The sequence below is a fragment of the Mycteria americana genome, chromosome 1 (genome assembly GCF_035582795.1).
Source record: "Mycteria americana isolate JAX WOST 10 ecotype Jacksonville Zoo and Gardens chromosome 1, USCA_MyAme_1.0, whole genome shotgun sequence".
Classification (NCBI taxonomy): Eukaryota; Metazoa; Chordata; class Aves; order Ciconiiformes; family Ciconiidae; genus Mycteria; species Mycteria americana.
The window spans coordinates 2,380,221-2,399,187 of record NC_134365.1 but is presented as its reverse complement, the minus strand read 5'-3'; the positions used below and the strand labels follow the sequence as shown (position 1 = coordinate 2,399,187).

The following is an 18,967-nucleotide window of genomic DNA, read 5'->3' as shown; positions in this document are numbered from 1 at the left end:
CTCTGGGACACTTCCACGATGAGAACTCATTAGCCCTGCTGGCTCTGCTCCAAGCTTGATGGCAGTCCATGTAAACTGTATTTGGACCTGCCCTTTTTCTATCATCTGTTCCCATGAAATCTCCAGCCCCGTCTTACACGGACAAGCTGCCCAGCTAGCTATTAATTTGATTACGTGTGGCCTTTGCCTCTTGGAGAGCTTAGAGCTCGGGCAAGTATCTTCCCGTAAACCTACTGCATGTTAATCCAAGCATCTCAGCTGCCTTCACGCCACCCATCTGCTCGCCACTCGCTTGATGCTAACCTGCCGGCGTGGAGTCTGGGGAATAGTGAGGTATTTGGCTGGCTTCCAGGTTGCGAAGGCAGAGCACTGGACAAAATAAGGCATATATATACATGCATGCAAAGAGATTTAAGCCCAGCCACAGCCAAATGTTACCACTGTGCTTTGCATGGGCTGCAGTGGTGTTCTCTGGCCTACCACACACCCCGTGCACCCCACAAACTGGGGGCAGGGGGGGTCTGCCACCAGGCAGTATCTGCATTTGGTGGCTGTCACGGCCACTCACCGCAGATGATGGAGCCTCCAGAGCGATCGCGAGGCTCCAAGTCATCCCCTTCTGTCCTGAGTCTCCAGCAGCTGTCAACTGAGTGACAGGAAAGCCACATGAGCAGTACCAGGTCCTGGTAGGGCTCTGCTGCTGTAGGTCTCTCTGGCTGCAGCAGCAACCTGGCTCGGTAGGCAGGGTGCTCCTCCTTGTGTGGTTGCAGGATGTCAGACTCAGCCAAAGATGTGATCTAGAATAAAAGGTTCTCTGCAGTGTTTTTCCCCTCTAGAAACCTCATAGCTTTTCCATAGCACAAAGCTTGCCCAGATCGCAGATAGCTTGAAGCCCTTTAACAGTCCTCTGAACAAACCCCAGCTAAAGATAGATGTTTCCGCAACTGGGGTAAAAGATGTCCCACCTCCTACAGGGGTGACCCAATTGCCCTCTGTTTTCAAACGTGGAAGGCACAGTAAGAAAACCCCCATGGCGGTTGAAAGAATCAGCAGACTGTCCTGTCTCATTGCAGCAGGGTTTTACACACAAGGAGCTGTTTCGAAGAGGTCTGTGCAGTGTAAGGTGCCATGAAGCAGCCGGTGTTTCAGGCTTGCAGTGAGCACTGGGGACGTTTGTATGGGCTCAGCGTTTGCTCTCTGTGTTTCAGCCCACCTGGCTGATGGTGCTTCTGTGCTTGTTGCACGGAGATGGCAGCGGGCAGTCCAAGCGGACTGGCTGGTCAGGTGGGGTTCAGCCCTCCTGTGCCATTTGCAGCCCCACGTATGACTTGACACTGCAGATGGGGATGGACAGCAGTCGTTTCACCCGTGCGCTGTGGCGTTGGGCTGCCAGGAGGGCATGTGATGGCTGACAGCCATGTCCTGTGATCACAGGGAGTCCCAGCGCAGGAGGGAAGCAGGCACTGATAATCCTGCAGTCGGGGAGTGCAGGGTTCACATCAAAAAAGTGACTTTCCCTGTTCGCAGAAGGCAAAATCTGCAGATGTAGACTATAAAACAGTGTGGTTTTGAGAAAGGGAATATCCTAGACACCATGAAAGCTTGAAACAGCTACAGCAGCCCTATAGGGAGCAAGTAGCTGCTGTCCTCAAGCAGCTCCTACTTGGCTTTGTAGCTCTGATGGTTCAGAAATTGTTCTCCTAGATCACAACAAATCCAAAAGCCTCCCAAAAACATACTCCCAGATAAGATCCCTCCTTCTTTTTCTGGATTTTTCCATCTTTTCCTGAGCTCTCCAGCCATTGCCTTTGCCGCCCATCCCTGCACAGAGTCCTAGACATGCACCATCTGGAGAAGAGCCTTTGCAGGGCAGCCTCTGTGCCCAGGGGGCTGTGGGAGGAGGCATGGGGTGCTTAGTGGAAAAGGAGTAAATCTCATTAAAGGTTTTAACATTTATGGCCAGCGAGATAATGAAGGAAGGTAATTTGGGGTAGCTTTATTGCAGTTATCATAATGTTTCCCTGAAGCACAAAGATAAAAGTCAGTGGATAATGTCCATAAGGAGTTTTTATATCTTCCCCCTTTTTTTTTTTTAAGCAATAGCCATTGCAGTCGAAGACAGGTGTCATTTTACGAACAAGTAAAGAGAGAAGGCAATTACGTGACGTTGAAACGCAGAATTACAAGACTCTCAAGGCTCACCAGGCTGTCATGACCTACTGTAGTTGACAGGAATCCCTTGTCGCCAACATTAAATTGTTTTATCTTGAGGAGTAGTGCTCTCCCCATGTTCATCTCGCAGGGACCTGTATTTGGAGACGTCCTAGGAGATCCTCTCTTCCTCCCCTCCTTTATTTTCTGGCTTTACATTCTCATTTTACCCTGTTCTGCAATGTGAGAAGAAGGGTAGATGATGGACCAGGAACAGGAGAGGTCTAAAATGAGAGAAAACAAATAACTTTTTTTTTTTTTTTACTCTGCACTAATGAACTTGTGGAACTTGCTGCCACAGGGCATGACTGGAGCCAAGAGGTTACTGTGCACAACTCAACTAATCACAAAACATGCTCACACAAATATTTTTAGCATCTTTACTTAAGATTTATATTAAGAGTGGATTGGTATCTGTAAGACATTTTTTTGTGGCCCAAAGCTTGTTGTTGGCTACAATTGGGGATTTTTTATTTTTTCCCCCGATACATGGTGTGATGAGCTTTTTATTTCCTCAAAGAGGAATGCTAACAAATCAGTACTTTTTAACATAGTGCAGCGCCTGCTTTGCAGGGCTAAACAAAACCATCATCCTGAAGAGTTTGCAGCACCAGCGCCCGCCCTGGCAGCTGCCACCCATGGGTGCACTGCACCCCAAGATGGGTCCACATGCCCCTGAACCCAAATCGACCGCAGAAGCCAGTCAGGCTCTGGTGATAAAGAAAGAAGACAACAAGCAAAGATATTTCAAAAGCTGTCATTTTGCTTCTGCCCGCTGTGACAGCCTGATCATTCATTATTTCCCAAATGTTTCCAGCAAAATTATATAGATTTTTTTCCACCAGTTCTGAAATGGTACTTTTTTTCTTAAGGAAGCACATTACTTCACCATTTCAAACAGCCCCAGCCCTTCACCCCAGCAGATGGCTGAGACTCCCGATATGAATTATCAAAGTCACCAGTCCTCCCAGATAAAAACTAGGATAACCCAGACTGGCCTGTGACTAAAACAGCTGACTGGAAATCAGGGCCACAGACTCTCTGCGTGGCCCTTATTCTTGCTACGGTGCTGCTGAGCAAAGCTGCCATCTTGCACAGAGCCCATTTTGGCCTCGGACTTCATGGCTGGTTAACGGTGCCCTGAAGATTATTTGTCTGCCAGTATTGACCTTGTGTCCAGATCTGGCACACACAAATGGAGGCAGAGCCCTGCTGTGGAAGAGTGGGGAAGAAGAGAAAGCGTGATGGGCTGCATGAGGGCGGCTGTGGTGTCTTCAACCACACAAGGATCTCTGCGTGACGAGTGGCACCGCTTGAGGAGACTGCCTGTGAAGCAGACTACAACTCCCAAAATGCTCTGCGGCCTGAGGGCCCCTACTAGCGTGCCCAGCGCGGGGAACTACAACTCCCATGGTGCACTGCTCCACCCGCCGCTTTTCTATTGGCTGGCTGTGGGGCTGGCGCGAATCCCCTTCCCCGCAGGGGGCGTGGCCTTCTCCCGTCTCCACGACAACAGGAGAGCAAACAAGATGGCGGCGGCCTAGTCGGAGGGGTGATGGGGTGGTGCTCGAGTGCGAAGCACCGATAGCACAGCTCCCTCCGCGTCCTCGCTTCTTCTTACACCTCATGGCGGGGGGCGAGGAGAAGGGGGGAGAGGGCGGCCTGGGTGAGTTGCTTCCCCCTTCTTATAGGCCCCTGCAACACCTCTCCCAGGGGATCCCTGGGGAGCTGCCCCAGGACAGGGCCAGCCGACGACAGCAGCCACAGCTCAGCCTGCCTCACCAAGAGGACAAGCAGAAGGAGGATGAGGAAGAGGAGCCACAGCGCACAGAGGTTCAGCTCAGTGCCCCTCAGCTATTTGGGGAGGGGTGTGCTCGTGAGGGAAGAGCCCTTTTCCCCCTCATCACTCAGTGTAGTTGTGGGGGAAAGAAGGGGGAGTCGATGGGGTCGCCAGGTAGTCATTTCTCATTTCCCCAAAGAGGGGAAAGGCTGGCTTGATGTGTTTCCCCTCACCTCTCATTTCTGCCTTTTTTTAGGGTCCCTTCCATCCCCATGGTGCCCAGGATAGTTCTGGATTGTGCCTCTTCCTCCTTGCTCTATAAAGACTAAGGATAAACTGGCATATGGATGACCAAATTAATCCCCTTTCCTGTTTATATGCCCAGCCCTGAGATCAAATAAGCCCCTAGACTCAAGTGAATATTTTTCTCCCTGCTCTAAGGTGTCCACTGCCACAGCATTATCACCTCATATTTTTACCTAGTGGAAATGCATCTGTAGTCTCCATTGCTATAACATGTAGGTGTTATAGTTTAGCTGATTACCATTTGAAACATTATTTATCTTGGTCCCTAGATTAGCAATTGTTGTATGACTTCTCCATGCTCATAGGAATTTCACAAGCCATTGGCTTATTTTCTCATTAAACCTATGCAGTGGTTCATTAGTGCCATCTGTCAAGTACCCTCTTTGGCAAAGATTGTTCTCTGAAGAGTAGCGCTAGCTGCTCATGCTGAACAAATTTAAAGGGCCTCCAATAATGTGCATATTGGGGTACAACACTGGGGTTATGTTAGTGCTGATTTGCTGAGATGTTAACATCCCTAGTCAATGTGAGTTTCATGGCTCAACATCTCTGGAAACGGGTCCTGTTTAGAGCTGTGCATTTAAACTACAAGGTAAAAAAAAAAAATCCCAACAAAAAAACCTGTTGAACCTTTTTAAATGCATAGAGCTAGTACGTGATATGTTTGTATTTATCTGTTTTGAGGGCTTTGTTCATCATTTTTCCTAATGTCTAGTGCCTTAGTAGGGTGATGGAGCACTGAAAGCAGTGTTTGATTGAGGGCTTTTATTAAAGCCTGTTCCCCATTGCATCCCAAGCAGCCCCCAGATTCTACTGAGTGTGGAATTTCATTTCATAAATCTCCCCTTAATCCATTCCTCTCCCTGCCCCCCTCCTCCCCCTTTCTGGTATTTTATAGGGTCAGTCTGATGGAGTGTTGGATGAAGACACTGTGGCTGAGGGTCTCCACAAGCTGGGGCGCTCAGCTGCTGGTATCGAATACGTTTATCTTAATCTGTCGCTTTCAGTAAGTATAAGCAAAGAACATAATTGTAAAGTGCTTCTCTGCTCAAAGTTTTCCTCTTTTTAACAGAAAATAGCTGTATAGAAATAGCCTAGTAAAAAAATTTCACGAGGCAGATTTTTGTCTCTACCTGTCAATGCCGTTTCATGTACATGGGACTTGTGACAAGACACAGCATGGCTCCTGCTGACGACTGCCATATCGGTATTGGTTTTTTCACTTAGCAGCAACTGCAGTAAGATTTTTCCTTACCCAATCTTCGGGTATGAAAATTTATCTTCCTGCTTAGCCAGCTGGAGAAAAAATAGAGGAACATGCTAAACACCTGAGAATGCTGCATTCATTGTCCCTTCAGAAAGTTAAAATGATCGTGTCTTTTTGAAGTTTACTTGCTGCTGCTCCCTTTTCTATGCAGCCTTATTTTTCTGGCATTTTTCCTGGCTACAGCTATCTCTTCTGGTTGTGTTTTAAAGTATTCTTTTGACATTTTCTCCATTCATGGCTGGTCTGCACGTCTAACATCACTTTCTGTATATGTCATCCTGTTCTGACACATCCAGCTGGGGGGACCTTGGGCCACCTCTTCAATGTCTCCTGCTACTGTGTATCTCTTGGGAGAGCGAGTGAGGTTATACAGCTAGTTATTAAAGTCTCTTTTCTTTATTTTTCCAGGGTCGTGAATTAAGTGACATTAACATTCTCTCCAGATACATTCACCTACAGAAGCTGGAACTTTCATGTAATAAAATTAATGGTATGTAGTAAATACACTAGTAAATTCTTGGGTTGTGAAATCATATAAGATGAGAAATGCATTGTACCATGTAGCTTTAATATCACAAAGCCTGGTCTACATTTTAATGGCGTAACTACTCCAGTGCTACAGACTGAGGCAATGGCTAGATCTTCTTGAGAATGATGTATGGACTGTTCCGACAGCTGCACCAGCATATGCTTATCAGTGGGAACATGGAGATTATTGTCCAGTTTATTATCCAAAGATAAAATGCAAGCAAGCATGTCAATACAAGATTAAGGTTGAGATTTTATGTGTGCAGATGTCATAATATTTAAAGTTATGTCTGGTACAGTTTTCCCAGCCTTGGGCTTTCCTTTGTCAAGGTTTCCCATTGGTGACAAAATGTAAAAAAATTATATCCTGGATTTAGAAGGTAACAGCTGGAGACTGTGGTAAACTCCATCATCTTGTACTCCTTCCCTCTCCCTCATCCTCCCCAACTCATTTTTTAATTTAACAGCAAAAGGAATAAACTGTGATGGCAGCCTGTTGCATTATTTCTTTCAAGTTCATTTCACTCGGGGTGCTGGAGTCCAATAAGAGCAGCACTTTTGTAAGGCGGCACTTCTCTGTGCTCATTTTACTAACAGTTTGTCTGTGAAGGCTAGGTCTGAACAGAGCAGGGGCTTTTCCATAGCAACTAGTCATTTAGTCTTCAGTAGTGGCCTAAATACTTTTCTCCCCTAATTAATAACTTAGGACAAAGGTAGTCTCTCTGTCATTGTAGAGGTAGCTAGAATATAAAACTATATTCCAGCTTATAGACAAATCAGTTCACATAATGGAAATTTAATGTTGAACTTGAATATTTATTCTTCGTGGTTTAGAAACCATCTTTTTTCCTAGTAGGTATTTATATATCTGAGATATATATATATATAAAAAATATATCTGATTTCTGCATTTCAAGCATCGCTTTCTGAATGTGTAAATTGATTCTTGATTGCTATTGGACATAATTATCACATTTTGACATAATGATCTCTGCATTTACCTATGCATTCATGCACAGGATTCGACATTTTGTTTTGTTACTAGATCTTTCTTGTATCAGTCACATGCCTCACTTACTAGAACTGAATGCTTCCAACAATGAATTGACTACATATTTTGCTTTTAAACCACCTAAAAATCTCAAGGTAAGTTGCAAAAAATGCATTTTATAGGTTTAAATTCAAAACAGTTTTCTAAATCTAATTTAGACCTTGTATTTGGACATGTGCAAAAGTGAATTTTTATGCCTTCCTTATTCTTCTTTCTTACCTCATTTGACATTTTAATAGCTTTTCCAAATGTTTGGGTATTTTACACTGCACATTTCAGTCTTTTATGTTCTTTCACACTCTGAACCCTGGCATGCCATGGGAAGGTGTATCGTACAGCTAACTGTTCTAGCCAGAGGTAAATATAGCCAGAGTTTTTCCATTGCTTGTCGAATTCATCAGACCTTTAGTGGGATCAGTTCCTGCCTTTCAAATTGACTGGTGCCAGTCGTTTCTGTGAAACACGTACTTAAAGTGTAGCTGTGTGCTAGTCTTCCCTTTGCTGTTGTTTTCTAGTTGCCCACTTTGGGTTATAAAAAGCAGGAGGTTGCTTTGAAATACGACCTTTATGTATTTCTCTGTCTTCTCTGTTAGTTTTTGTAATATGTATGCATAATTACAGGACCATTAATGATAATGTTGTTGGAAGAAAGTATAGTTTTAGAAGTTCCCAAAATGTGAATTCTATGTCTCGTAAAAAAGACCCTTTCTGTTTATGTCCCAATATTAATATTAATGATCTTCTTGTTTCTTCCACACCCTTGATCGCAAGTTTAATGTAACAGCCGTTTAGTTTCACAAGACAGCTGTAAGTGCTGAAGAAAAAAAAGTAACTTTCTGTCTCCTTTTTTCTTTAGGAAGTAGATTTTTCACACAATCAAATACCTAAAATGCAAGATTTGTCAGCATACCGGTCACTTACTAAACTCTTGCTGGATTGTATCCTTTATGGAAATGTGAATGGGAGAAAAGTTGCTTGTTTGCTTTCTGAACAGCTGTTTGCTTCAAATAGATACCTGTTTTCTTTGTACTTTTCCTTCATGTCAGTTTTGTCTTTAGAAGCAAGATTAAACACTGTAATTCTGGTGGTGAAACTGGTCTTAATTTACTTCAGCATGCCTGGTGTTAAAGGTGTTTGTGTATATATGTAAGGTATTAGCCTGCTAGAGGAACACAAAAAACCCTCCACTTGGCATCATGTAAAACTGAAAAAGGACGTATCACACTGTCTTTGCATGGCAGAGGTAATAAATAATCCCAGTATTTTTATATAAGAAAGGTTAATAGGAAATAGGGAACACTAAGCTCCCTTAAATGAAAAAGGTGCATGTTGTTTAATCTTAGACGTAGCTATTTACGCAGGGACTGTAGAGGCTCTGTGGAGGACAAGGCCATTTAATGACAATGAAGAGAAGCTTTAAGTGAGAGAAAACTTCCTGGAGTATGCTGAGGGAAGTACACAAGAGTGAAGATGATGTGCTACACACCTTCCACGCTCACTGTGGTACCCAGTTTGTGTGATTAGAAACACTGTTCTGGCAGAAATCAGATAAACATGAACCTGCAGATTAAGTTTCTTCATTGCTTACTTCTCCAAGGCTGTCCATAGTACTCTTAGTCTCCCTAAAGATTCTCCTATGCCTTTCTGAAAGGTCTTGTGGAGTTTCGTGTTGACGTGCTGCCTTACTTACAATTGCTTCCCGAGGGCTCATGAACTTTTCCTCTTTGCCTCATAAATTGCATCTTGATTTTCTGCTCTCTGAAAAGGAGAAGACAGCAGGCTGTTGCAGTTTTTTCTCTGTCTCTTGTCCTCGAAGTAGCCCATTACCAAACAATACTAATACAATGCCTTTTTCATGTAGGAGCAGATAAAGCATTTGCAGGGTGTCCAGGTTACATTATTCACACATTTTACAAGGTGTGCAGGTGACATGATTCTTGTGAGAAAATGGCACTGAGACACTATCCCTTTGCAATTCTAATTTTCCATTGCAGAGCAAAAACCGTACGGCAAAATGAAAAGGAAAAAAGATCAGAGATTTGTATTGTGGATCTGACTCAGTATTTTTTCATTTGGTTTCAATGCAGCAGCGTGCTGTCTTCAATTTCTTCATTTGTCAATGAAGATGCCATTGAAATGGGGAGAAAAACTGTTTCATGCATACAGTTGCAACAGGACCCTCTGAAATAGAAGAAAATGAGTGCAGACTTTAGAAGTGCTGAATTTAGAACAGCAAAGTGGCGCTGTTCCTAACCCATGTCAAGCACTCCTTGCCGAAGACATGGCAGACAAAACAACCTTTTCTTTGTAATAGTCAATGAAAATACTATATTAAATATCATGCAGTAGCAGAAAAGTTTGGCATGCATTTCTTGTTGACAGTAACTAACTATTTCTTACAATATTTAAGTGAATTATGATGCAGATGGTAAGGTCATTGTAACTTTTTTCTGACAGGTGCATACACAAGCACACCTGACAGGATTATAAATGAGTTTTCAAGGAGGAAACTGCCCAAACCAGAAAGGGAGACAGCTTGGGCAATAATATCTGACAAAGCATTATAGTGAGTCATTAAAAGACTAAAACTGATTGTATTAGTTTTTAGTGCTGAGCAATTTGCTGCCTCATATTGATGCTTATGGCTTAAACAATATTTTTTCCTCGCCAAAACTTTTCCTCCTCAGTTGAAAGAGAAGCAGTCCCATTTTGTATGTAAATCAATGAATAGCTGTCAAATACCAGTGCCTGTGGATGGTTTTGATTTCTTTTCTAAATGACAAAGACAGCCGAGTGTGAGGTCCTATGCAAAGATAAATCTGTGCTTACCAGCTCATTTCTCCTCCTCTCCTTCCTCATCTAGGCCCGTGAGTGTAGAACTTGGGTAGCGTACAATTAAGTCCTTATGCAGGCATGCAGTTAGGAAAAAGCAGAGTCAGGTCACAGCTATTAAAGAGTATTCTATTGGCCCGTGCTAAGCTTACATTTTGTTTGGTTATAATATTGTTCAGACTGAGAGAAAAAAATCCTGATAATTTGTCCACTGCCTGGTAAGACTAGAAACATGAATGCAAACTCACTTGCCCCTCTTTGCAGGCAGAGTTCATTCTCTCAAGTCAATGAAAAATATTTTCTTCTGTGTTTCCCTAAAGGTATTTCTCTGTCCCCTGCCTGTTCTGGCTATTTTTTTCACAGTTACATTTCTTGGTTTTTGATGTAACTAGTTCCAGCTTGGACACTTACAATATGAGTGCAGTTCTTGCCTAACTTTGGTCACCAAACAATCAGATGCCTGGATCAGAGTTATCTAATTTCGGTACAGTGGGGAGATACAGAGTCAGGTACCTCCGCAGTTCATCCCATTGTAAGAGAGCAATCTGAGATAGCTTGTTGTCAAAGGGAACATACTTTGTTTAAGGAATCTGGGTAGTTATGTTAATGCTGAAGTTTGCTGAGAGGAATCCTAACTACTTTTACTGCTGCTTTTGAGTTTAATGTTAATTTAAAATACACTTTCCCCTTTCAGTACAGATGGCCAGTATAGAACAGTTATAATTTAGAATTAAATAACCCATATAGTACTATTGTCTATTATTACTTGGATAATTTGTGTATAATGCTTGGAGGCCAAGGTCAGTTTGGAGCCACGTTAAGTAGTCCGTAAATGTAAAAAGATCACACCTTCCTGTGGTGACTCAGCCATGCTCCTGTATTCTACAGCTGACCTAACATGACTGGTGCCCAGTTAAAGTCAAAGGCATAAAGACCCCTATGTTTTAGCCTGTGCATATGCATCTGATGAGAAGACCAGAAATTTACAGCGTAGTTCTGTGAGATGCCAGCAAAGTAGTTCCTTCCCCACGCTCCTGTTCCCTCATTTCCACTATTTTCTGGATTTGCCATCAGCTGGCTTATGCCAGCTTGAAGGGCTGCGCTGTAAACCAGGTCACAGAAATTACCTGAGTTAAAAGCTCCTCCAAAACCGAGGAGAGGATATTTCTAGCTGGATCAGCGTCACTTGTCCTGCAGCCCCACAAAAAGCTATGTCAGTCAAGCAAGGAAGCGGTAAGCTTCAGAAAGGGGTGGGTGTGAACAGCTGGGGTTTTAAACTACTTAGCATGAAGCATTTGATGTCCAGCTCCCCTTACCATAAAATTCAGCTCCTTGGCTAATTTAGGTACTAATTATTGCTAAGGTTTTGTGTTTGGTTATTTTCCTTAAATGCAAAAACCTCTGTATAGTTAATAACATAGAGGAGATAAGAGGACTGGAGAAGTGTCACAGTCTGACTCATCTTAGTTTGTCCCACAACAGACTCATTGCAATCAGTGGCCTTGAGAATTTACCTATCAGAATACTCAATCTGGTAAGAAAGAAGTAATTCTAGTTGTTTTCCTGTCTGTCTTTTATCAATATATTAATGCCTTAATAAATGTGAAGGTCATTACATAACAAATTTTCAGAGATATGTGTAATACTGGACACATTTTTTTATTAATACAGGATCATAGAATGATATAGGTTAGAAGGGAGCTGTGAAGGTCGTCTGATCCAGCTTCCTGCTCAAAACAGAGCCATCTTCAGTGGAGGTTGCTCAGGGCCTTGCCCAGCTGGGTTTTGAATTTCTCCAAAGATATTTTGCATTTGCTCGGGGTAGGTTTTGCCGTTTTTTAGGTGATGTGTAAGAAGTTACTTACTGTGCAAGTCCCACAACACAAACAATGAAGATTTTTTTTTTTTTTTAAAGTACATTTCCTCATAAAGTTGTGTTCATGATAGCAGTGAGCTAGGATGGGAGAGGGAAAAGCGAGGACTGAGAAGCCTGCGTTCATTTTAGAAAACAAGTCAAGTTTAGTATGCAAATCTGATATATTATTAAAGGATCTTTGTTTAATTTTTTAAGGATCTTGTAATGAGATTGGAAGCTTTATATTGCCAGCTTTCCATCAAGATATCTAGGGTATATTTGTTTAAATACAACAAATAAGTTGTATATATAACCCTAGTTATATTTCTAGATGCTTTAGTGGGATTTCTCTTATCTGGCTTCAGATTTCTGCAGTGTAGACAACTGCACGTGAGCTAGTTGTTCCTGCTGCCTCAAAATTCAGTGGAGAGAAATGGACACTTAAAATACTTCATTATTCTGATCCAGCTGCTGTCTTCTACGTTAACACAAGATGCATCAGGCCTTGGAAGTGCCCATTTCTCTCTGTTGGTTATGAAGACAGCCAAGGATAACTAGCCCAAATAGAGACCTCTACCTGTCAATGCCTACACTTCTTTGCATGCCTCTTGCTTTTTTACAGGTCTTGGGACCTTTATCTCGGTGTTCCTCAGTTCCATGTTTGTAAAATGTCCTTAATAATACCACCGCTTTCTTGTAAATCATTTCGAGATACGTAATAGGAAGAGCCTTCAATATAGAGGTTGCGCAGAAACACACGCAAAAACTGTTTTTAATGCAATTCAGCTGGTATAAAATCCAACAGGCTACTTCTTAATAGGTTTTACTTTGTAATAATAATTTAAAAAATATTTAATGGGACTTTAAAAACGAGTGCCAAAAAACATACATAGAAATACGCTCATATTTGCTACATTAGTTTTAAGCACCTACATAAATATTTTAGGTAAAGTGAATGAATCCCTTATCAAGAATAGAAATACTCTTCTCCAATCCTTTTAAAATTTTAAAGATTTTTCTTCGGTTCTGTAGTAATTGATATAGAAAAGAGTAACTAAGGTCTGTACCCATCAAGGCCTGATTGGCCCTTGTACTTATTACTGCTTTGATATTCAGGAAAGGTATTCACATTTAAAAGTGGACAGTAGTATGTTTTGAATAATATATTCAAATAGTGTTCAGTAACATATTTTTAATATATTTCAGATATATAATGCCTTCAGTAGCTTGCAGTTATGCCCTTAGTGGCAATAAAACTGAATTTTGTCTCATTTTTAGTGGGTAAGGTTAACTCAGATTGGCAAAATCACTTCTAAAAGTTCTGAAATGAACTATAGGAGTATGACAATCTAAGCTGACAGGAAGATCTTTTCTCTAAATGCTTTCTTCAGGGAGAACTACAGTAAGTCGCTCAACCATCGTGTGCACTGATTTCCTCATCTGTTAAAAGGCCCAAGAATAATTCTGTTAGTAATGGTTATCTGCTCTGTAAAATGTTTTGGAGGTTGTGTTAACAGCTAAGCCTTATTAATATGAACATGTTCTTCAGTTTTGGTTCTTACATGCTTATATGATTATTTATACAACTGCTTGTCTTTTTTAATTAGCAAAGTAGATAGTCATGTGGAAATTATGTAAATAGACGGATTTTAGCATAGCATTTTCTTTTACTAATTAGAATAAAATGCAGTTCTTTTTTCATGGGAGCAGTCATCCCCTCTCTTCCCATTGATTCAGCTTTCTTTTCCATTTTCCCTTGAGCTTTTTAGGTTGAAAGAGTAGTAAGGTCTCAAGTTTGGAAGAAAGGCTTCAAAAACTGTAAATACTGCCTAGCTATACCAAAAAGCCTTTATTCTGCTTATGTTTGCAAAAAATAAGATGTGCAGCTCTAATGAACTGGACTCTTAGGAATTTTATGCTTTGCAAAAAAGGATCTCTGCACAAATCCCTTTTGTTCACAGCATTTTATGTGCACCTCTTGCACAGCATTTTGCAACTAGAGCTCTGAGCTGTATCCTATTAAACAGAGGTCTAACGAAGAACAGGAAGAGAAGAGGGAGCCTCCATGCTATTAATAACCTAATTAAACATTTAAAAGTCAGGAAAAATGTCAAGGACAGACAACTGGATTAACATTAGAGTCAGCTGGCTTATTTATTTCAATAGTTCCTAAATATTTATTAATAGAATATGAGGCTTCTAAGCTTTCAGCACAAGGTGATGCTGATGGAAAAATATAACTTGCAAGGTTATACAGAAAGAATCATGTTGAGAGGCCATCTGGGTACATGTGGCCACTGGGACAAAGATGAGTACAGAACCTAGCGTGTTATACCTGTTTGGAGTTCGAAGCAGAAACGGGTATATGATTTGTGAGGCCCTGAGAAATGAAGCCATCTGGTGTCCAGTGATAAATTTAGGTCTTCTATCTTGTACCTTGTTTGGAAGGAATGTGAAACAATGATAGTTGGTTATGAGTTCTCAAAAGCTTGGGTCATTTCTTGTGTTAGAGTCTAGATGAATTTACAGTAAGGTGGGCTTGGGATTTTTTTTTTAACATTTCTGTGCATGCTGTCACTGACAGTAAATAAAGTCTGCCTTCACTTAGTATGCATTAAGATGAACTTGTGTATCCTAGAGATATTTTTATAGACTGCCTGTAGTCCAAAGAAGACAGTGCTGTATTGTTCTACCATAATATTTTCATTATTTATTCTGTAATCATAAGTGTAAATATAACCATGATTACAGAGGGAAATTCTATGTATTTATGTATATATATTCTATAATTTTATGTGCATATCTATTTTCTAAATTTTGAGTTGGATAGTGACAAGAGTATCCTTTAGCCAGTACCAGCTTTAAAAGAACGCTAGAGCTCTTTTTATTGCTGTTGTCTCTCGCTGCTGTTCAAGGTGAGTTGAAGATAAGTTAATCAGAAGAGAGTTCTTTTTTTCCTTGAGCAGTATGGAAAGCTGTAATATGTCATCTCAAGATGAAGATGGGGCTAATGCATAAAAGGCCTATTTGTAATAGGATTCTCAATAATCAAGTGAACTCTCTTCTTCCTCAGGAATGTTGTTTTCCATCTGTAAAACTTCATCAACAGTTTATATGCTTTCATTTCTTCTTAGAGCTCGAACCAGATTGAGAAGATAACTGGGTTGGACAGCTTGAAAACTCTACAGAAGCTGGACCTATCTAGCAATAAAATAACTAGTCTAGAAGGCTTGGAGGAACATGATCTATTAGAGACAATCAACCTAGAGGTTAACCAGGTAGCGTACTTAACATTGATCTCAGCTTTTTCTAAGAATGCGTAATTTTTTTTTTTTCTAAAATTCGATCCCTTTAAGGATTAATCAAAAAATCTTACAACACTGCAAGAAATGAATATTAGAAAAGATGACATTTTTTCCTTTGGTGCTTCACTCCAATGCTGTTTCACGAGTTGATTGATAGTGTACTACTCCAGCCTTACTTAATATCTCTAGATGGGTTTATCTTTATGTAGGTATCACTTCTGTAGTATTTAGTGCTCACGTACATAAAGAACTAACAGTGCTCCCTTGAGTGGATAAGATAGGGATGAGTATGCAGCTTTTTCAGCTTGATTATTCTTGAGGATCTTTACTTACATCACAGCTTTTCTACTGCCAGGCCTCAGGAGGGTTTGCTAATATCTCTCAGCCCAATTTTATGACCACAGATTCTTCTGAGCTCTCAGCTGGAAACTTCCTGTAAGGCAGAACTGCATGTACTCTATTATAAAGTGGCTTTTGTTATGCAGCAGAATTTTCACTGGAAGTACGATACAATCCAACTCATTTGTATTTGAATTTTGAAACTCAAGCCATATATACATAATACTTTTGATATTGAGCATCCAGTGTCCTTAACTGAAAACACCGTCAATTCATGAATCATTTTGACATCAAAGACAGATCTGCATGTGAAAAAAAAAATCTAAGAAAATAAGAAATAAAAGTATAAATCAGGAATTGAACATTTTCTGTCATTTTTTCCCCACTTGCAAGATACCTTTACAGGATTTAATTCAAGACACTGTGAATTCTTTTTCTCACACTGTGTTCAGGTTGACATTTAAAGGTACATCAATTGCACAAGACAGGAAACTAATAGTATGGTTGCTATTAGCATTAATAACACCACTTCCATTGCCTCATATAGTTTCCACTGTTCTTTACGGCACGCAAAAGCTATTAATTTTACCTCATCAAAATTTGCCTCTTTTAATGATGTTATTGAAGCTGTTTAATGAGTCACCATTTTTTGAACATTTCCTTCTGAAGAATAATTAAAAGAGAATTTTAATTAATTAACACAGAGAGATCCGAGTTACTTCAGCTCACTACCGCCCAGAATGATCTTAAATGCTTGATTGTTCAAAAACAGGCACGTTAGGTTTATCTGCAAATCATGTCTCTCATATACATGTTCAGTGATTTTCAAATGTTGATGGTTGGCATTCTATGATTTATTTAGGGAATCCACCCAAGTGACATTTAACTTGGTCAAAACTGTTCCGTGGTGGGCTTCTTGTCCCAAAATGAATATTGGATAGGCTATGGTGGAGGTTTATGTTTTTAGACACTTTACATAAGCTGAGTATAAGTTAGGGATAGAATTTGAAGTCTTCTAGGTTCAGTCTTTCAGCAGTGGAGGAAAAACAGGTATCCTTACAAGGCAATTCATTCCAGCCTACCATGGATCAGATGACTTCTGGAACTGCCTCTCTCCACTGATTATAAAGTGAGGTTAAGCGACTGACTTGGACTAACTTAACAGATGGCTAAAATGAGACAATGTGAATTCCATTTGACCCGTTTTGTTTTAATCGAGAGCCTTACAACTGTTCACTCAGGGTCTAGCATGAGTGCCTCTAGCGTGACACTGCTTTGGGCACACAAACTTTGATTAATCCCCCGTAACTTCTAATGCTGATCTGATGTGCCTGAGTGCAGCCAAGCCAGGTTTCCTTTGTGGTTAGATGAGACCTTGAGTGGAATGCATCACCCTCTGGACACAGCCAGCCACGGACAACTATGCTGATGCTTTTCAGTCAAGTGCTGCGAGTTAGGTAGGATGAACTTGAGCTGCAGTGAAAAGAAACTGTTCTTAGAAGGAGATTTTTTTGCTAGTCAACTGAAGCGCAAATATAACTGCAGAATTGCCTCACTTAAGCACATCAGCCACATAAAAGCTAAATGCGTTAGGGCTTGACATTTGAAAGAACTGAGAAAACGCAGGTGGTTTGAAATTGCTGTCTGTATTATACTGCTTCTCCAGCTAACATCCAAGTTGTCTGCCTTTTGTGACTAGAAGTGCCTTATTGAATGCAGTTAACATGTATACCCATTTTGTGAGTATAATGATTTTTTTTATGTCCAGATTTTAAGAGCAGGGATTAAAATACTTTTTTTTTTTTCTCATAATTATCATGGATTCTGTTGCTGCTGATTTACGCTCTGTTTCTGTCACTAATTAGATTGCTGAGCTGCGTGAACTTGAATGTATTAAAGATCTGCCTCTCCTCAGAGTTTTAAATCTTTTAAAAAATCCTGTACAGGTAAGAAAGAACTAAAGCTAAAACTAAGCTAAAACTAAGAACCTAGAAGTGCTGTTTTGGATCACACCACAATCCATTTAGCCTCAGTTTCTATCTCTGAGAGTGGCCAGGTCATTTCAGGGAACGAGTGCAAGAAATGATGAGTGATGGTTTCCCTGGCGTGGTTACCTACCTTTGGGAACTTTGTCTGAACCAAAGCTCCCTATGAATCACGATGTTTAATATCCATGTAGTAAATCCATGAATGTTATTAATTCCATTTGTGAATCCATTTCTGCGTTTGTACTCACAGTATGCCATGATTTTTGTTTGGGAAACGATCCCCTTTTTGTTTGCTTTGAAGGTCTGTACTCAATTGTTCCTGGGAAAAGCTCAAAGGAACTTAATAGTACCCCTTTTAAAATCATGTGTCTCTGGAATCTGTATCTTCTTTTCTTCTTTAGGATTTACTCAGTTCTCATTTATGGCTCCCATAATATTCCTCAATTAATGAATTAAACATCAATTTTATGAACAACAATGACATTTGCAAAATATCAGAAATTCTGACTTTGACTCTGCATTTGTAATTTGTCCTGAGTTATCAAGGATGATTCTGTCCTGACTTCTGTGATTTCTAAATTATTTCTGAATTTTACAGTGATTTCCAGTGTCAGAGAGAAGAAAAATGTTAAGGGTTTAACTTCTGCTTTCTGTAATCACCAGTTTTGTATTGGCTTTCGTGAGAATGGTCTGTCATGGCACACCATGAAATTAGCATGAAAAAATATCCAAAATAGGCTGCCCCTGGTCCTCCGTAATCTGAAAGCCTTTTTCTATTTAGATGTCCTTCCCCTAAGCAAAGTCTGATCCTATTCCTTTCAATTACTGTTTTAATAACTTATACATGCAACAATCATCTTAAGACAGCTGTCTGAATTTCAGTTGTTTTAACAGGGCCTTACTGGTTTTAGAACTAAGAAGCTTCAGGAACTTGTCAGTGTCAGCTTTTTAATTTGATTTTTAATTATTCTTTTTTATTGTCTCAGACTTACAAGGATATATGATGACGAATTTATAATGCAAATTCTCTTTTAAAGTTGCTACAGTACTACTAAGGTTAGAAGTATTAACCATAATTTAATGCATAATCCCAGTATAGATAATGCTTCTGTTTCTCCAACAGTCTGTCTTGGTGTTCTGGTGGGTATGGTGGTGATTTTTAAATTCGCATCTTGACCTTTTGAACAATGTATTTGAACAATACTTTTGAACAACTATTAGCTTTTGTTGCAGAAGCTAAGCTTGTGGTGGGGGGTCAGTTTGTACAGTGTATCGTCATCCTTCAGGGGAAAAAGCTTTTTGTGTTGCAATGTATTAAGGCCAATTTAATTTCAACCGATTGAAATTAAATACTAGATTGATGAAGTTAAGTACGTTATGTCAAAGTGGAAACTTTGTCCTTCAGGAGCAACCAGATTATTGGCTGTTGGTGATTTTCATGTTGCTCCAACTAACAGACCTGGATCTCAAGAAGATTTCAGTGAAAGAAAAGGTATGTAAACATC

The 18,967-nt window shown here is 40.4% G+C and overlaps 2 protein-coding genes across 4 annotated transcripts in view; both read left to right on the top strand.

Annotated features, from left to right (window-relative positions):
• Positions 1-18,967, top strand: part of EXOC4 (exocyst complex component 4) — a 558,486-nt gene that overhangs the window by 424,500 nt on the left and 115,019 nt on the right. The gene's annotated exons all lie outside the window — the stretch shown is intronic.
• Positions 3,740-18,967, top strand: part of LRGUK (leucine rich repeats and guanylate kinase domain containing) — a 59,643-nt gene continuing 44,415 nt past the window's right edge. For all 3 annotated transcript variants that reach the window (XR_012777664.1, XM_075515435.1, XM_075515571.1), the window contains exons 1-9: positions 3,740-4,044; positions 5,196-5,303; positions 5,973-6,054; positions 7,138-7,238; positions 8,000-8,081; positions 11,385-11,509; positions 14,965-15,108; positions 17,340-17,420; positions 18,868-18,954. Coding sequence is in view for 2 of the 3 variants with exons in the window: in XM_075515435.1 (XP_075371550.1) it covers positions 3,838-4,044; positions 5,196-5,303; positions 5,973-6,054; positions 7,138-7,238; positions 8,000-8,081; positions 11,385-11,509; positions 14,965-15,108; positions 17,340-17,420; positions 18,868-18,954 (1,017 nt within the window). In the remaining variant the exon portion in view is untranslated. The remainder of the gene's footprint in view (positions 4,045-5,195; positions 5,304-5,972; positions 6,055-7,137; positions 7,239-7,999; positions 8,082-11,384; positions 11,510-14,964; positions 15,109-17,339; positions 17,421-18,867; positions 18,955-18,967) is intronic.